Raw genomic sequence first — 14880 nt, forward strand, 5'->3', positions numbered from 1 at the left:
AAAATTTCATCCAACTTTTTTTTTTTTTTTTTTTTTTTTTGAGACAGAGTCTCACTTTGCTGTCCACGCTGGAGTGCAGTGGTTCAATCTTGGCTCACTGCAACCTCTGCCTCCCAGGTTCAAGTGGTTCTCCTACATCAGCCTCCCGAGTAGCTGGGATTACAGGTGCCTGTCACCATGCCTGGCTAATTTTTTTGTATTTTTAGTAGAGACAGGATTTCCCCATATTGGCCAGGCTGGTCTCGAACTCTCAACCTCAAGTGATCCACCTGCCTCGGCCTCCCAAAGTGCTGGGATTATAGGTGTCAGCCACCATGCCTGGCCTCATTTAACTTTTTTTTTTTTTAATATCTTAGAGATGGGGTCCCATTTTGTGGCCCAGCCTGGAGTGTAATAGCACAATCATAGCTCACTGCCACCCTGACTTCCTGGGCTCAAGCGGTTTTCCCAACCCTGGCCTCCCAAATAGCTAGAATTATAGGTGCCCACCACCACGCCCGGCTAATTTTTTATTTATCTATAGAGGTGATGTCTTGCCATTTTGGCCAGACTGTTCTCCAACTTTTGGGCTCAAGCTTATGCAACTTCAACAACTTAAAGATGCCAGGTTTCAAATGATAAAGAGCAAAACTACTTCAATTCTATTAAATGACGTCAATTTATTTTGATTACATAAAGTATGTACATTATTTATCATATATCCACAGCCTGGAAAAAAAAAAGTTTGAAGAAAAAAGATTTTACCTAAAAAAAGGAATAAGCTACATATTCAGATTGGCTGGCAATCAACGCAATACTACAATTACCTTCTAGAAACAGTCATCATAGAAGAAAAGAAATGAACTCTATTATAAAGTCAGCTATGGCTGGGTGTGGTGGCTCACGCCTGTAATCCCAGCACTTTGGGAGGCCAAGGTGGGAAGGTCACTTGAGGTCAGGAGTTCAAGACCAGCCTGGCCAAAATAGAGAAAGCCCATCTCTACTAAAAATACAAAATTAGCAAGGCGTGGTGGCAGGTGCCTATAATACCAGCTACTCGGGAGGCTGAGACAAGAGAATCACTTGACCCCAGGAGGTGGAGGTTGAAGTGAGCCGAGAACTCACCATAGCACCTCAGCCTGGGCAAAAAGAGCGAAACTCCCTCTCAAAAAAAAAAAAGTTTATAAAGTCAGCTATAAAATGTAGATAATACTATTTCAGCCTATAGCCATACCACCCTGAATGTGCCCGATCTCATCTGGTAATACTATTTCAAAGAATTATGTGGAAAATAAAATAAAATATATATACATACACATACATACGTGTATGTACATATACACATATATATGTATATATAGGTATATACGTGTGTATATATATGTATACATATACATGTGTATATATACATGTATATGTATACATATATACATACATGTATATATACGTATACATACAGTGCTTTGCACAATAAAGGTCAGTTAATAAATATTCAATAAATAGTAGCTATTATTTAATACTTATTCAGTTAACCTTTCTGGGCCTTGGTTTTCTGACTTTTAATAATAATCGGTATAGGTTCTGCAAATAATTATTGAAAAGATTATCTGAAATGTTGTAAAGTGCCTAGTAAAATACCTAGTACAAGCAAGCACTAAAATGACAGTATGAAAAATTAAAATTAAAATTAAAAAAGATCTTATGAGATGTAGAAAAAATATTATAGAACAGCAGATCTCCCCCAATCTATCTATATTCAATGTTGATGTTGTACGTCATTTTCTTTTTTTGGGGGGGACGGAGCCTCACTCTGCCACCAGGCTGGAGGGCAGTGGCACAATCTTGGCTCACTGCAACCTCCGCCTCCCGGGTTCAAGTGATTCTCCTGCCTCAGCCTCCTGAGTAGCTGGGACTAAAGGCATGTGCCACCATACCCAGCTAACTTTTTATTTTTAATAGAGACAGGGTTTCACCACGTTGGCCAGGATGGTCTTGATCTCCTGACCTCATGATCCACCTACCTCAGCCTCCCAAAGTGCTCGGATTACAGGTGTGACCCACTGCGTCCGGCCATGTATTTTATTTTCTAATTTCTTGGGAAGGATTTGTAAGAAGGTGAATTCATAAAAGGTTAACTCATGGTAAGCAAGATTTTCTGATCTCTTGGGTATCTTATCAATGCTAACTTCTAGAACTTGACAAAGAAGTCAAAGTTTTCCTCCTGATGAGTTCATAAAAAGATGAAATATCTTGCTCTGCTCCTATTATTTTTCTTCTTAAATGCATTTTATTAGTGAATATTTCTGAAGAATACTACTGTATACTAGCTCAGGCGTAATTCCTATGAAAAAATAAATGATGGAATGTGCTTTACAGAATAACCTAAAACTGGGAAAGTATAAACAATATGTTCAAAAGACTCTCAGCTGGAGAACTGTTGCCAAATCTTTACAATAAGGTTTGGTGCCAAGAAAAGAACTCCTTTTGTGGCTCTAGTATACAGCAACTTAACTTACAAAACTAGGGGAACTATCTCAAATTGTGATCATAGAAAAAAAATTAGGGGGAGGATTTACCAGACATACTGGTTTAAAGTAAAAAATTTGTTTAAATTAGGGGGAGACAGTCAATAGTAAAGCACTATGTATCGTGGGGAAAAAAACGTTACCTGAGCTCTTCGCAAATACCATTTTTAAAGAAGACACAAACTGCACGATCAGTTGCAAAAAGATACATACAGAAGTGTAATCAATTCTGTTCTGAGCTTCGGGTCCGCAAAACCTAACTTGGTCAGGCAAGATTTTTTTCAGTTTGTAAAACAACAAAGAAATATAGATTAAAAAATAGACGATTTCACTGGCTAGGCCCAATATGTATTTAAGTGACCCTTTATTCCATCTTTACCCGCATGCCTTTTAATTTCTCTCTTTATTAGAGCATTTCCAAACCAAGACCTCTAGGTTATACCAATTAATCACAAAGCAGAGAGGCTAGTATAAATCTGACATTTTCTAGAAGTATAGAAAAGACTTCACTGCTTTCAATGGCCTATTTTCAAGAAAATAAAAGCTGGTTTGTTCACTTGCTCAGCAGCTTTAAAAACAAATACAAAGATTTCATGCTGCCATACTTTTAAAGAACAATACTTGTGAAATGCAGGTAAGTAACTGGATAATAAAAGCCGGAGAGCAAAATACAAAATGAAAAAAAAAGACACAATTTCATACAAGAAATACACTAAGGAACTAAGAAAAACCATTGTATGTTCCAAATAAATTAATTTTAAAGCTAACCTCAACAATTTTCCTTTTGTCCTGATTTTGTTCTTTTTTTTCAATCTCTTTCAGGAACACAGAGTACTCACCTCCTTCTACATGGCTAATAAATTATTTCAAAGAACTTTAGAAAATGGCATTCCTTGGCCACCTACTCATTTCGGGTGCATGCGCCCCATTATTTAAATATTCCAGGGAATTTCCTATGTAGCTAAATATGCAGTAATAACAGCACATTTCTATGTTTGCTCTAGGTGATAACAGACAAGGCAACAAAAGTGTTACTTCATGGGTCATTGTATATCTCATCCACAGGACTAGCTCTAAGAAATCTGTAAGTGTTCATTCAGTGTAATTAACCCAATATTCAGAATTATTAACTTGTTTCTATACTGACCTTTGCTTTCGGTCCCAATGAAAGATTAGCCGTATTGTAGCAGCATGTCCCCAACTTTCCCCTAAGAGTAAAGAACATAATAACTGTATATTGCCTTACTGACTTGGTTATACATTTCTCAGAACGCCTCTGATCAAACATAATCTTACTTTATTTAACATAACAAAAGTTTACTTGCTTTCAAAAAACCTGGAAAATGAGTAATATCCTGAGATTACAAGATTTTTACCAATCTAGGGAAATAATGCAAATCATTATTCTCTATTTGCTTTTAGAAAACTTCATTGTCTGAGTCCATATGTGTGTCAATTTTCCATATCATCAAGCCTAACATATTTCTGACCTCCAGAAGAAAAGTAAAAACTCTGGTAAAATATTCTTTTTTTTTTTTGACATCAACAGAATATGTAATTAAGTTGTGGCATATTCATGTCATGGAAATGAACTACACTGTCATACAACAACATGGATGAATCCAAAAATAATAATGAGCAAAAGTTGTCAGTCATATACAGTATAATTCTATTTATATAAAAGCTATAAATAAGCGACTGTTGGGGATATACAGACAGTAAAATCTATAAAAGCTAGGTGACAATTATACAAAATTCAGGACAGTGGTTGCCTCTTTGGGGGAGAGTACACGAGGCTCCTGAGGTGTGGTAATGTTCCATTTGTCAGTGTGAGCAACAGGCACCTGGACATTTATTATTGTTCTTCTAAATACACATTTTCATTTATATATTCTATTTCACATTAAAAAGAAAAAAAGACCCAAAAAAAGCATTAGGTGTAACTCAAGATTTAAGCAATGGTGCTTGGGAGTACTATCGTATCATGCAGACACAGTGCAAGGAAATGAAAAGGTGGATATAATTTGTGAGGTAGAGATGATGGGCTCAGGATTGGACAAACTGAGCTCCTGAAACACAAGACTTTTATTATTAGTCATATTAGGTGTGAAACTGCCCTGAGATCACCATTTGCTTTTATGCAGGATTTGGAGGGCAAAGAGGGCAGTTGAACTCAGCAATTTACATGTCCAGCACTGAAAATCTTCATGGTAAACAATTACTAATAGGTTATATGTTAGGTTACTTCTCAGTCCCACTCAGCTCAAAGGGTTTGTCATTACCCTACTGATTTGCACTTCTAAGTCTTCTGCCTGTTGCATTCTGATGATCCATTTCTACGCAAGACACAGAATCTAAAGCTGAGACATAGCAATAGAAGACCAAAGAACAGACACAGCAACAAAGTTTGTATGAAACAAATCAGGAGGGTAGGAATGAGATTTTGATGTGCATCCTGGCCAAATTCCAGAACTAGCAAAGAGAGGTCCGGTTTCTAATTCCAATCACAGCAAATTCAGCCATCTTATTTTCACACAGAAGTGGTCTACGTTGATTTTTAAATCTCTTTAAGGGATTAGGGAGCCTCTGAAATATAAAGGAAACTAAACTGATAGTAATGTAAAATGAGCAGTGACCTATCATACCAGCAAACACTGTCAAAAACAGAAAGCTAATGGTGGGACTGAAGTCTAGAACACAGGAGGTATGTTTATCCAGTGCTGCACTGTACAACAGGGCAGTCACTTGCCACATGTGGCAATTTAAATTTAAGTAAAATTCAATTAAACATTCCATTCCACAGCTGCACTAGCCACATTTTAAATGCCTCAATAGCCACATGTAGCAAGGGCTACTGCACTGAAGAGCACAGACATAGAACATTTCTATCATAACTGAAAGTTATATTGAACAATATCCTAGCAATATCCAAGATAAAGGGTGTTCTGCTAGTAAAGTAAGGTCGGCATCAGAATTATTACAACTTAAGCATAACATTCCTGAGGGCATCCATTTCCATTTATTTGCTTCTCTGCTCACCAACTCTGAACCCCTGCTTTCCCAACTTTCTGGTATCTGGGAAGAAAATAAACTGACTAGAAAACATAAATTTCACTCTGTTTGACAATTGTAATTCTCACTAAATTTATAAATTTGCTTTCTGATTTATCATGGCGTGCTGAAAGAATGAGTTTGAGAAAGGCTGAGTTTGATTACCCCTGAGTGGATCCAAACATTAGGAAGCTCTTAATTAAATGGGTGATAGAAAGTGACAAAAAGAGGTGGAAGAAACATGAGAGACTATTACACTCCCTTCCCTAACCTTCCTCCTTTTCATCCTGCTCACCTGGGCCAGGTTAGAATCTGTCCTTTGTACAGTACCCTGTACCTTTCTATTGTAACCTTTACGACATTATCTGTTTATAGAATGATCTATGCCATTAGTTGAAAACTAGTCCAGGGCAGAAACTTTTTTTTTTTTTGAGACAGAGTTTTGCTCTTGTTGCCCAGGCTGGAGTGCAATGGCGCAATCTCAGCTTACTGCAACCTCTGCCTCCCAGGTTCAAGCGATTCTCCTGCCTCAGCCTCCCGAGTAGCTGGGATCACAGGAATGTGCCACCGCACCCAGCTAATTTTGTATTTTTAGTAGAGACTGAGTTCTCCATGTTGGTCAGGCTGGTCTCAAACTCCCGAGCTCAGGTGATCCACTTACCTCGGCCTCCCAAAGTGCTGGGATTACAGGCATAAGCCACCGTGCCTGGCCAAAACTCTGGTAGAATTTTCTTTAAGATTTTAAAATAAACCTTGAAGCATTGCATTCTAACAAAACCACGATATTCACTGTAATGTGATTTGTATTTAAGTGTATTCACCCTTCCTTCTCTCTAACACTGTGAACTCCCTGGGGGCAAGAATTTTGACACAATAGTTGCCAGACAGTAGATACGCACTTTTTTAAGAGTCTTACTCTGTCCCCCAGGTTGGAGTGCAGTGGCACGATCCCAGCACACTGCAGCCTGTGCCTCCCAGGTTCAAGCAATTCTCATTCCTCAGCCTCCCAAGTAGGGGGGATTACAAGTGTGTGCCACCATGTCCGGCTAATTTTTTGTATTTTTAGGAGAGACAGGGTTTCACCATGTTGACCAGGCCGGTCTTGAACTCCTGGTCTCAAGTGATCCGCCTCGGCCTCCCAAGGTGTTGGGATTACAGGTGTGAGAGGCTGTGTCTGGCCACTCAATAAATGTTAAATAACTAAAAGGAACAGCCAGTATTTAAGGGTACTGTGCTTAGTGCTAAGATTAACCAGTGAACAAGACAAATACAGTCTGCTTTCATGAAGCTATAGTATTCAATGAGAATCAAATGAAAGAGATAAGAAAAACTGTGATTAACTAAAATGTTTATCTGGAAAATCAAATGAAAGAGATAAGAAAAACTGTGATTAACTAAAATGTTTATCTGATTAATTACCCACCTAATGCAGGAACGAGCAAGGCCTGATTTTTATCAATCTTTGTTGTCATCTGATTGGTTAAAATTACCTACAAAAACAAAATGTAAGAAAATTAGGTGAGTCTCCTTAAAAATTATCAAGTAGACCAGCCCGGCCAAGATTGTGAAACCCCATCTCTACTAAAAATACAAAAATTAGCCAGGCATGGTGGCATGCACCTGTAATCCCAGCTACTTGGGAGGCTGAGGCAGGAGAATAACTTGAACCTGGGGCAGGCAGAGGTTGCTGTGAGCCAAGATCAGTCCACTTCACTCCAGCCTGAACAAAAGAGCGGAACTCTGTCTCACTAAATAAATAAATACATACATAAATAATTAATCAAGTAAACAGTCTTGTGATTTTAGTAACCTGAAAATAATCTACCTATTACAGACAGCCATTTAAGCAATACAAATTTTTCTGATAAAAAATTTTTAAAATACACTCATAAAAAGATGGAGTTATCTGAAAATATGATTCTACTGATCATAAAATATTTTATTTTCATACTTTAGAGATGAGGTCTTGCTATGTTGCCCAGGTTGTCCTTGAAGTCCTAGACTCACATGATCTTCCCACCTCAGCCTCTTGAATAGCTGGGACTAAAGGTGTTTGCCAAATCTAGCTCATAAAACTCTTTTTTTTTTTTTTAAAGAGACAGGGTCTTGCTGTGTTACCCAGGCTGATCTTGAACTCTGAACTCCTGGGCTCACACAATCCTCCTGCCTCAGCCTCCCAAAGTGCTGGGATTACAGGCATAAGCCACTGTACTTGACCTATAAAAAACTTTTTAAAAAATTAGCTGGGCATGGTGGTGCACAACTGTAGTACCAGTTACTCAGGAGGCTGAGGTAGGAGAATTGCTTGAGCCCAGGAGGTTGAGGCAGCAGTGAGCCATGATTCTGTCACCGTACTCCAGCCTGGCGAACAAGTAAGACCTTGTCTCAAAAAAGAAAGATTGAGTCTCGCTCAGTTGCCCAGATTGGAGTGCAATGGTGCGATCTCAGCTCACTTCAATCTCCGCCTCCCAGGTTCAAGCAATTCTCCTGCCTCAGCCTCCCAAGTAGCTACGATTATAGGTGCCTGCCACCATGCCTGGCTAATTTTTGCATTTTTAGTAAAGACGGGGTTTTAATATGTTGGCCAGCCTGTTCTAGAACTCCTGACCTCAAGTGATCCACCCACCTCAGCCTCCCAAAGGGCTGGGATTATAAGCATGAGTCACTGTGCCTGGCCTGAGTCCATGTTCTTTATCATTATTGCCTCCCTAGAATATTTTTATTGAAAGGAATATGAAATCCTTAATAAATACCTCAGTGTTTATACTTTTAGGAAGGAGGCAAATATAGTATTACTGTTTATAATTTTACAGGAAAAAAGGAAACTGAGGCAACAAATTATGAGAAGAGACTTAAAACTCATTTTAAAAAGTACAATATAAGTAGATGAACTAGGAAAAAAAAAATCCTAGTAGTCAGGTCAAATGACTCCAAATTATGATTATGCTAGTTGGCTAGTAACAGCCACAGGTGTTGCTTTGCAACTCACAGATGGCCCTCCAGGTTTCATATTGCTAATTCTCTTTGTATAAATACTGACCTACAAAAAAGGTTCCAGGTTTTGAAAGACAGTAATTTTTAAATAAAAGCAAGGAAAACAAAAGTGTTTAAGGTTGACTTAACATAGAAGTCAGATCTGTTATCTTTCCACCCAAAAATCTCCAGAAATGGTTACTTTATATACTCTTCTAATACATATCTTCCCTCCAGAAAAAAGAGTTAATATTGCAAACTAAAACTGATAACGAAATTCTTTGAAAAGCAGTAAGAAAAAGGTGTCTGCTCTGAAAATGAGTATTTTACATAAGAAAACTGAAAAACAGCCCAGGAGCGGCGGTTCAGGCCTGTAATTCCAGCACTTTGGGAGGCCAAGGCAGGCAGATCACCTGAGGTCAGGAGTTCGAGACCAGTCTGGCCAACATGGCGATACCCCATCTCTACCAAAAACACAAAAAATTAGCCGGACATTGGGGCAGGCACCTGTAACCCCAGCTACTTGGGAGGCTGAGGCACGAGAATCGCTTAAATCCAGGAGGCGGAGGTTGCAGTGAGCCAAGACTGTACCACTGCACTCCAGCCTGGGCAACGAGAGCAAGACTTCATCGCAAAGAAAAAGAAAAAGAAAAAGAAAAAGAAAACTGAGAAAGAAACAAAAGGTTGTTTGGCTGTTCCCATTGCAGTAGTAACACCCTAACATTTCTATCTGGCCACAAAGGAGAAATCTGTGATCCACTTAGATCTCAATTAGAAACCAAGTGGATGACAAGATTTTCTTCTAGTTCCCCTCCCCTTACATGCCACAGGGCATTCTCCATTTGTTACCTCTCACTAGGCACCTTAGAAAAAGCTAAGCAGGAATTTAAATTGGAAGCTTTTCTTTCTTTCTTTTCTTTTTTTTTTTTTTGAGACAAGGTCTCATTCTGTTGCTCAGGCTGGAGTACAATGGCATGATCTTGGCTCACTGCAACCTCCGCCTCCTGGGTTCAAGTGATTCCCCTGCCTCAGCCTCCTGAGTAGCTGGGATTACAGGTGTGAGCCACCACGCCTGGTTAAGTTTGTATTTTTAGTAGAGGTGGGGTTTCTCCATGTTGGTCAGGCTGATCTTGAACTCCCGACCTCAGGTGATCCGCCCACCTCGGCCTCCCAAAGTGGTAGGATTACAGGTATGAGCCACCACACCCGGCCGGCAGCTTTTCTTAAGAGTATTTTTTAGAAATGGGGTCTCACTCTGTCACCCAGGCTGGGGTGCAACGACACAATCATAGCTTACTGCAGCCTTGAAGTCCTGGGCTCAAACAATCTTCCTGCCTCAGCTTCCCTAGTAGCTAGAACTATAGGCAAGCACCACCATGCCTAACTAATTTTTAAATTATTTGTAGAGACAGGGTTTGGCTATGTTGCCCAGACTAACCTTGAACTCCTGGCCTCAAGTGATCCTCCCACCTTGGCCTCCCAAAGTGCTGGGATTATAGGCATGAGCCACTGTGCCTGGCCCACATGTAGCTTTTAAAAGTTAAATTAGCCAGGTGTGGTGGTTCATGCCTGTAATCCCAACACTTTGGGAGCCGAGGTGGGCAGATCACGAGATCAGGAGATCGAGACCATCCTGGCTAATACGGTGAAACCCCGTCTCTACTAAAAATACAAAAAATTAGCCAGGCTTGGTGGCGTGTGCCTATAGTTCCAGCTACTCGGGAGGCTGAGGCAGAAGAATGGTGTGAACCCAGGAGGCAGAGCTTGTAGTGAGCTGAGATCGCGCCACTGCACTCCAGCCTGGGCGACAGAGCGAGACTCAATCTCAAAAAAAAAAGGTAAATTAGAGGCCAGGCGTGGTGGTTTATGCCTGTAATTCCAGCACTTTGGGAGGCTGAGGCGGGCAGATCACAAGGTCAGGATATCAAAGCCATGCTGGCTAACACAGCAAAACCCCGTCTCAACTAAAAATACAAAAAGTTAGCCGGGCGTGATGGCAAGCGCCTGTAGTCCCGGCTACGCGGGAGGCTGAGGCAGGAGAATCGCTTGAACCTGAGAGGAGGCTGCAGTGAGCCAAGATGGTGCCACCGTACTCCAGCCTGGGCGAGAGAGTGAGACTCCATCTCAAAAGAAAGAAATAATTAAATAAGTTAAATTAAAACTATAAAGTCAGCAGCTCAGTAGTATTAGCTATATTTCAAGTGCTGAACAGTCATGCAGCTACTGTACTAGACTGTACATTTTCATCTTTCCATCAGATCTACTGGACAGTGCTGGTTTAGACACAGTAGTTTACCCATTATGTACCTTCAGGAAAATATAAATCAAACTACGGATTTACCAGGTATTCAACATGCCAAAATTAGAATTTCCGATTATTAGCAAATATTTATATAGTAATTATATTACTTTTGCAAAACGATTGGCCTCCGTGATACAACTGAAAATTATTATGTGATTATGCCAAGCTTCTAAAAAATAGTGGTTTTTTTTGTTTGTTTGTTTTTTTAAGACAGAGTCTTGCTCTGTTGCCCAGGCTCAAGTGCAGTAGCACGACCTCGGCTCACTGCAACCTCTGCCTCCTGGGTTCAAGTGATTTTCCTGCCTCAGCCTCCCAAGTAGCTAGGATTTCAGGTGCCCGCCACCAGGCTTGGCTAAATTTTGTATTTTCAGTAAAGACAGGGTTTCACTATGTTGGCCAGGCTGGTCTCGAACTCCTGACCTCAGGTGATCCACCCAGCTCGGCCTCCCAAAGTGCTGTGATTACAAGAGTGAGCCACCATACCGGGCCAAAAATTTAAAACGTAAAGTAACAATCACTTGAAATTATGAACTTTAGAGCTTTAAAAATATTTCTGCCATCCAATGTCCTTCAACCAATGAACAGATAAACAAAATGTGATATATCCATAAAATGCAAAATTATTCAGTCATTAAAAAGACATTGATAGGTGCTAAAATACAGATAAACCTTGAAAACATGCTAAGTGAAAGAAGTCAGACATAAAAGGCCACATAGTGTCTGATCTGCTTATATAAAATGTCAAGAAAAGACAAATTCACAGAAACACAAAGCATACTAGTGGTTATGAGGGACTGAGGGAGGGTAGAATGGAGAATGACAGTTAATGAAAAGGGTTTTGGTTTTTTTTGAGACAAGAGTTTCGCTCTTGTTGCCCAAGCTGGAGTGCAATGGCACCGTCTTGGCTCGCTGCAACCTCCGCCTCCCAGTTTCAAGCGATTTTCCTGCCTCAGCCTCCAGAGTAGCTGAGTAGTAGGTGGGCACCCACCACCACAACCGGCTAATTTTTTTGTAGTTTTAGTAGAGAAAGGGTTTCACCACGTTGGCCAGGCTGGTTGCAAACTCCTGACCTCAGGTGATCCACCCACCTTGGCCTCCCAAAGTGCTGGAATTACAGGGGTGAACCACTGCGCCCAGTCGAAAAGAGGGTTTTGTTTTTTTTTTTTAATCTGGAACTGTGAGTTTCCCAGAACCAGAATTACTTTCTCCATAGGGTACAAAGTTACAGTTGACCATAAGAAAAATTTGCATGAGATTTGAAAAGTGACAGTCGAGGAGCAAACACTTTAAATATTCTGAAATTCATTGTGAGGTGGTTTCTTTTTTGGGGTGATGGAAATATTCTAAAATTATACAGTGGTGATGTTTGCAAAACTCTGTGGATACACTGAAAATCACTGAATTGTACATATTGCAAGGATGAATTTTATGGTATATGGATTATGTCATTAAAGCTGTTTAAAAAATTATGCCAATAATAAAAAAAAACCATATTTTTAAAGGACTTTCCCTATATCGATTTGGCAAAGATTTAAAAGACTAGTACCTGGCGGGGCGTGGTGGCTCACGCCTATAATCCCAGCACTCTGTGAGGCCAAGGCGGGCGGATCACCAGGTCAGGAGATTCAGACCATTCTGGCTAACACGGTGAAACCCGTCTCTACTAAAAATATAAAAAATTAGCCAGGCATGGTGGCACGCGCCTGTAGTCCCAGCTACCCAGGAGGCTGAGGCAGGAGAATCTCTTGAACCCAGGAGGCACAGGTTGCAGTAAGCCGAGATCGAGCCACAGCACTCCAACCTGGGCAACAGAGCAAGACTCCATTTCAAAGACATAAATAAATTAAACGACTGGTACCCAAAGTTGGTAAAGATATGGGAAAACAAGAGTTCCCATTCATTGCCGTAGAGACATACTTTGGAGCATAGTTTCTGAGAGTAATTTTATAATATAAAACAAAATGTTCAAAAATCTATTCCTTTGGCTTAATATTTTCACTTTAAGAAATTTATTCTAGGCTAGGTGTGGTGGCTCATGCCTGTAATCCCAGCACTTTGGGAGGCAGAGGAGGGTGGATCACTTGAGGCCAGGAGTTTGAGACCAGCCTGGCCAACATGGTGAAACCCCACCTCTACTAAAAATACAAAAACCAGCCAGGTGTGGTGGTGCATGCCTGTAATCCCAGCTATTCGGGAGACTGGTGGAATGAGAAGCTCTTGAACCTGGGAGGTGGAGACTGCAGTGAGCCAAGAGTGTGACGCTGTACTCCAACCTGGGTGACAGAGGAAGACTCTGTCTAAAACAGGAAAAAATAAAAGAGACAATCAATAAGGAGGTGGTTAAAAAAACCACGCTACAGGCTGTGCGCAGTGACTCATGCCTAGGGAAGGTTGAAGCAGGAGGATCCCTTAAGCCCAGGAGTTCAAGAACAGCCTAGGCAACATAGTGAGACCTCATCTCTACAAAAAACTTATTTATTTATTTATTTTGGAGATAGAGTCTCACTGTGTCTACCCAGCTGGAGTGCAATGGTATGATCTTGGCTCACTGCAACCTCCACCTCCTGAGTTCAAGTGATTCTCCTGCCTCAGCCTCCCAAGTAGCTAGGACTACAGGTAAGCACCACCATGTCCGGCTAATTTTTGTATTATTAGTAGAGACAAGGTTTCAACATGTTGGCCAGGCTGGTCTTGAACTCCTGACCTCAAGTGATCTGCTCACCCCGGCCTCCCATAGTGGCGGGGTTACAGGTGTGAGCTTCCACACCCAGCCTCTACAAAAAATTTTAAAAATGACTGGGTGTGGTGGTGTGTGCCTGTAGTCTCAGTTACTCAGGAGGCTGAAGTGAAAGGATTGCTTAAGCCCAGGAGATTGAGGCTACGGTGAACCAAGATCATGCCACTGCACTCTAGCCTGGGTGACAGAGCGAGACTCTGTTTCAAAAAAAAAAACCCAAAAACAAATACAAATACAAATACAAAAAAAACCTATGCTACAGTCAAACAACAAAATACTATGCAGTTATTAGCGCAAAGCAGACTTATAAGTAGTGTACATAGAAGAAAAAAAGTAGTGTACGTGGAAAGATGTTCACAATATATTAAGTGAAAAACAGAAAACTGCTTTGCACAATAGCATGTATAATATGACCTCATTTTCATTTCTTTTTGTGTTTTTGAAGACAGGGTCTTGCTCTGCTGCCTAGGCTGGAATGCAGTGGTGCGATCTCAGCTCACTGCAACCTTTGCCTCCCAGCCTCAAGCAATCCTCCTCCCACCTCAGCCTCTCAAGTAGCTAGGACTATGGGTGCATGCCACTATGCTTGGCTAACATTTTTTTAAAAATTTGTAGCAATGAGGTCTCACTATATTTCCCAGGCTGGTCTCAAATTCATGGGCTCAAGTGATCCTCCCACCTTGGCCTCCCCAAGTGCTGGGATTACAGGCGTAAGCCACTGCGGTGGCATGACCTCTTTTTTTTTTTTGAGATGGAGTCTTGCTCTGTTGCCTAGGCTGGAGTGCAGTGGCGCAATCTCAGAACACTGCAAGCTCTGCCTCCCGGGTTCATGCCATTCTCCTGCCTCAGCCTCCCAAGTAACTGAAATTACAGGTGTCCACCACCACACCCGCCTAATTTTTTGTATTTTTAGTAGAGACGAGGTTTCACCGTGTTAGCCAGTACAGTCTTGATCTCCTGACCTCATGATCCACCTGCCTCAGCCTCCCAAAGTGCTAGGATTACAGGCGTGAGCTACCACGCCTGGTCTATGACCTCATTTTCTAAAAAGTAAGTTTGTGGGCTGGGCGCGATGGCTCACGCCTGTAATCCCAGCACTTTGGGAGGCCGAGGCGGGAGGATCACGAGGTCAGAAGATTGAGACCGTCCTGGCTAACACGGTGAAACCCCGTCTCTACTAAAAATACAAAAAATTAGCCGGGCGTGGTGGTGCTTGCCTGTAGTCCCAGCTACTCGGAGGCTGAGGCAGGAGAATGGTGTGAACCCAGGAGGCAGAGCTTGCAGTGAGCCGAGATGGTGCCACTGCACTCCAG

The 14880-nt window shown here is 41.2% G+C and overlaps 1 protein-coding gene across 1 annotated transcript in view; it reads right to left on the bottom strand.

Moving 5' to 3' along the window:
- Positions 1 to 14880, bottom strand: part of RAD51C (RAD51 paralog C) — a 44247-nt gene that overhangs the window by 6770 nt on the left and 22597 nt on the right. Inside the window, exons 6-7 of the mRNA XM_011979185.1 lie at positions 6979 to 7045; positions 3652 to 3712 (exon numbers count right to left, since the gene is read on the bottom strand). Coding sequence (XP_011834575.1) covers positions 3652 to 3712; positions 6979 to 7045 — 128 coding nt within the window. The remainder of the gene's footprint in view (positions 1 to 3651; positions 3713 to 6978; positions 7046 to 14880) is intronic.

Source organism: Mandrillus leucophaeus, unplaced genomic scaffold (genome assembly GCF_000951045.1).
Source record: "Mandrillus leucophaeus isolate KB7577 unplaced genomic scaffold, Mleu.le_1.0 Scaffold20, whole genome shotgun sequence".
Taxonomy (NCBI): domain Eukaryota; kingdom Metazoa; phylum Chordata; class Mammalia; order Primates; family Cercopithecidae; genus Mandrillus; species Mandrillus leucophaeus.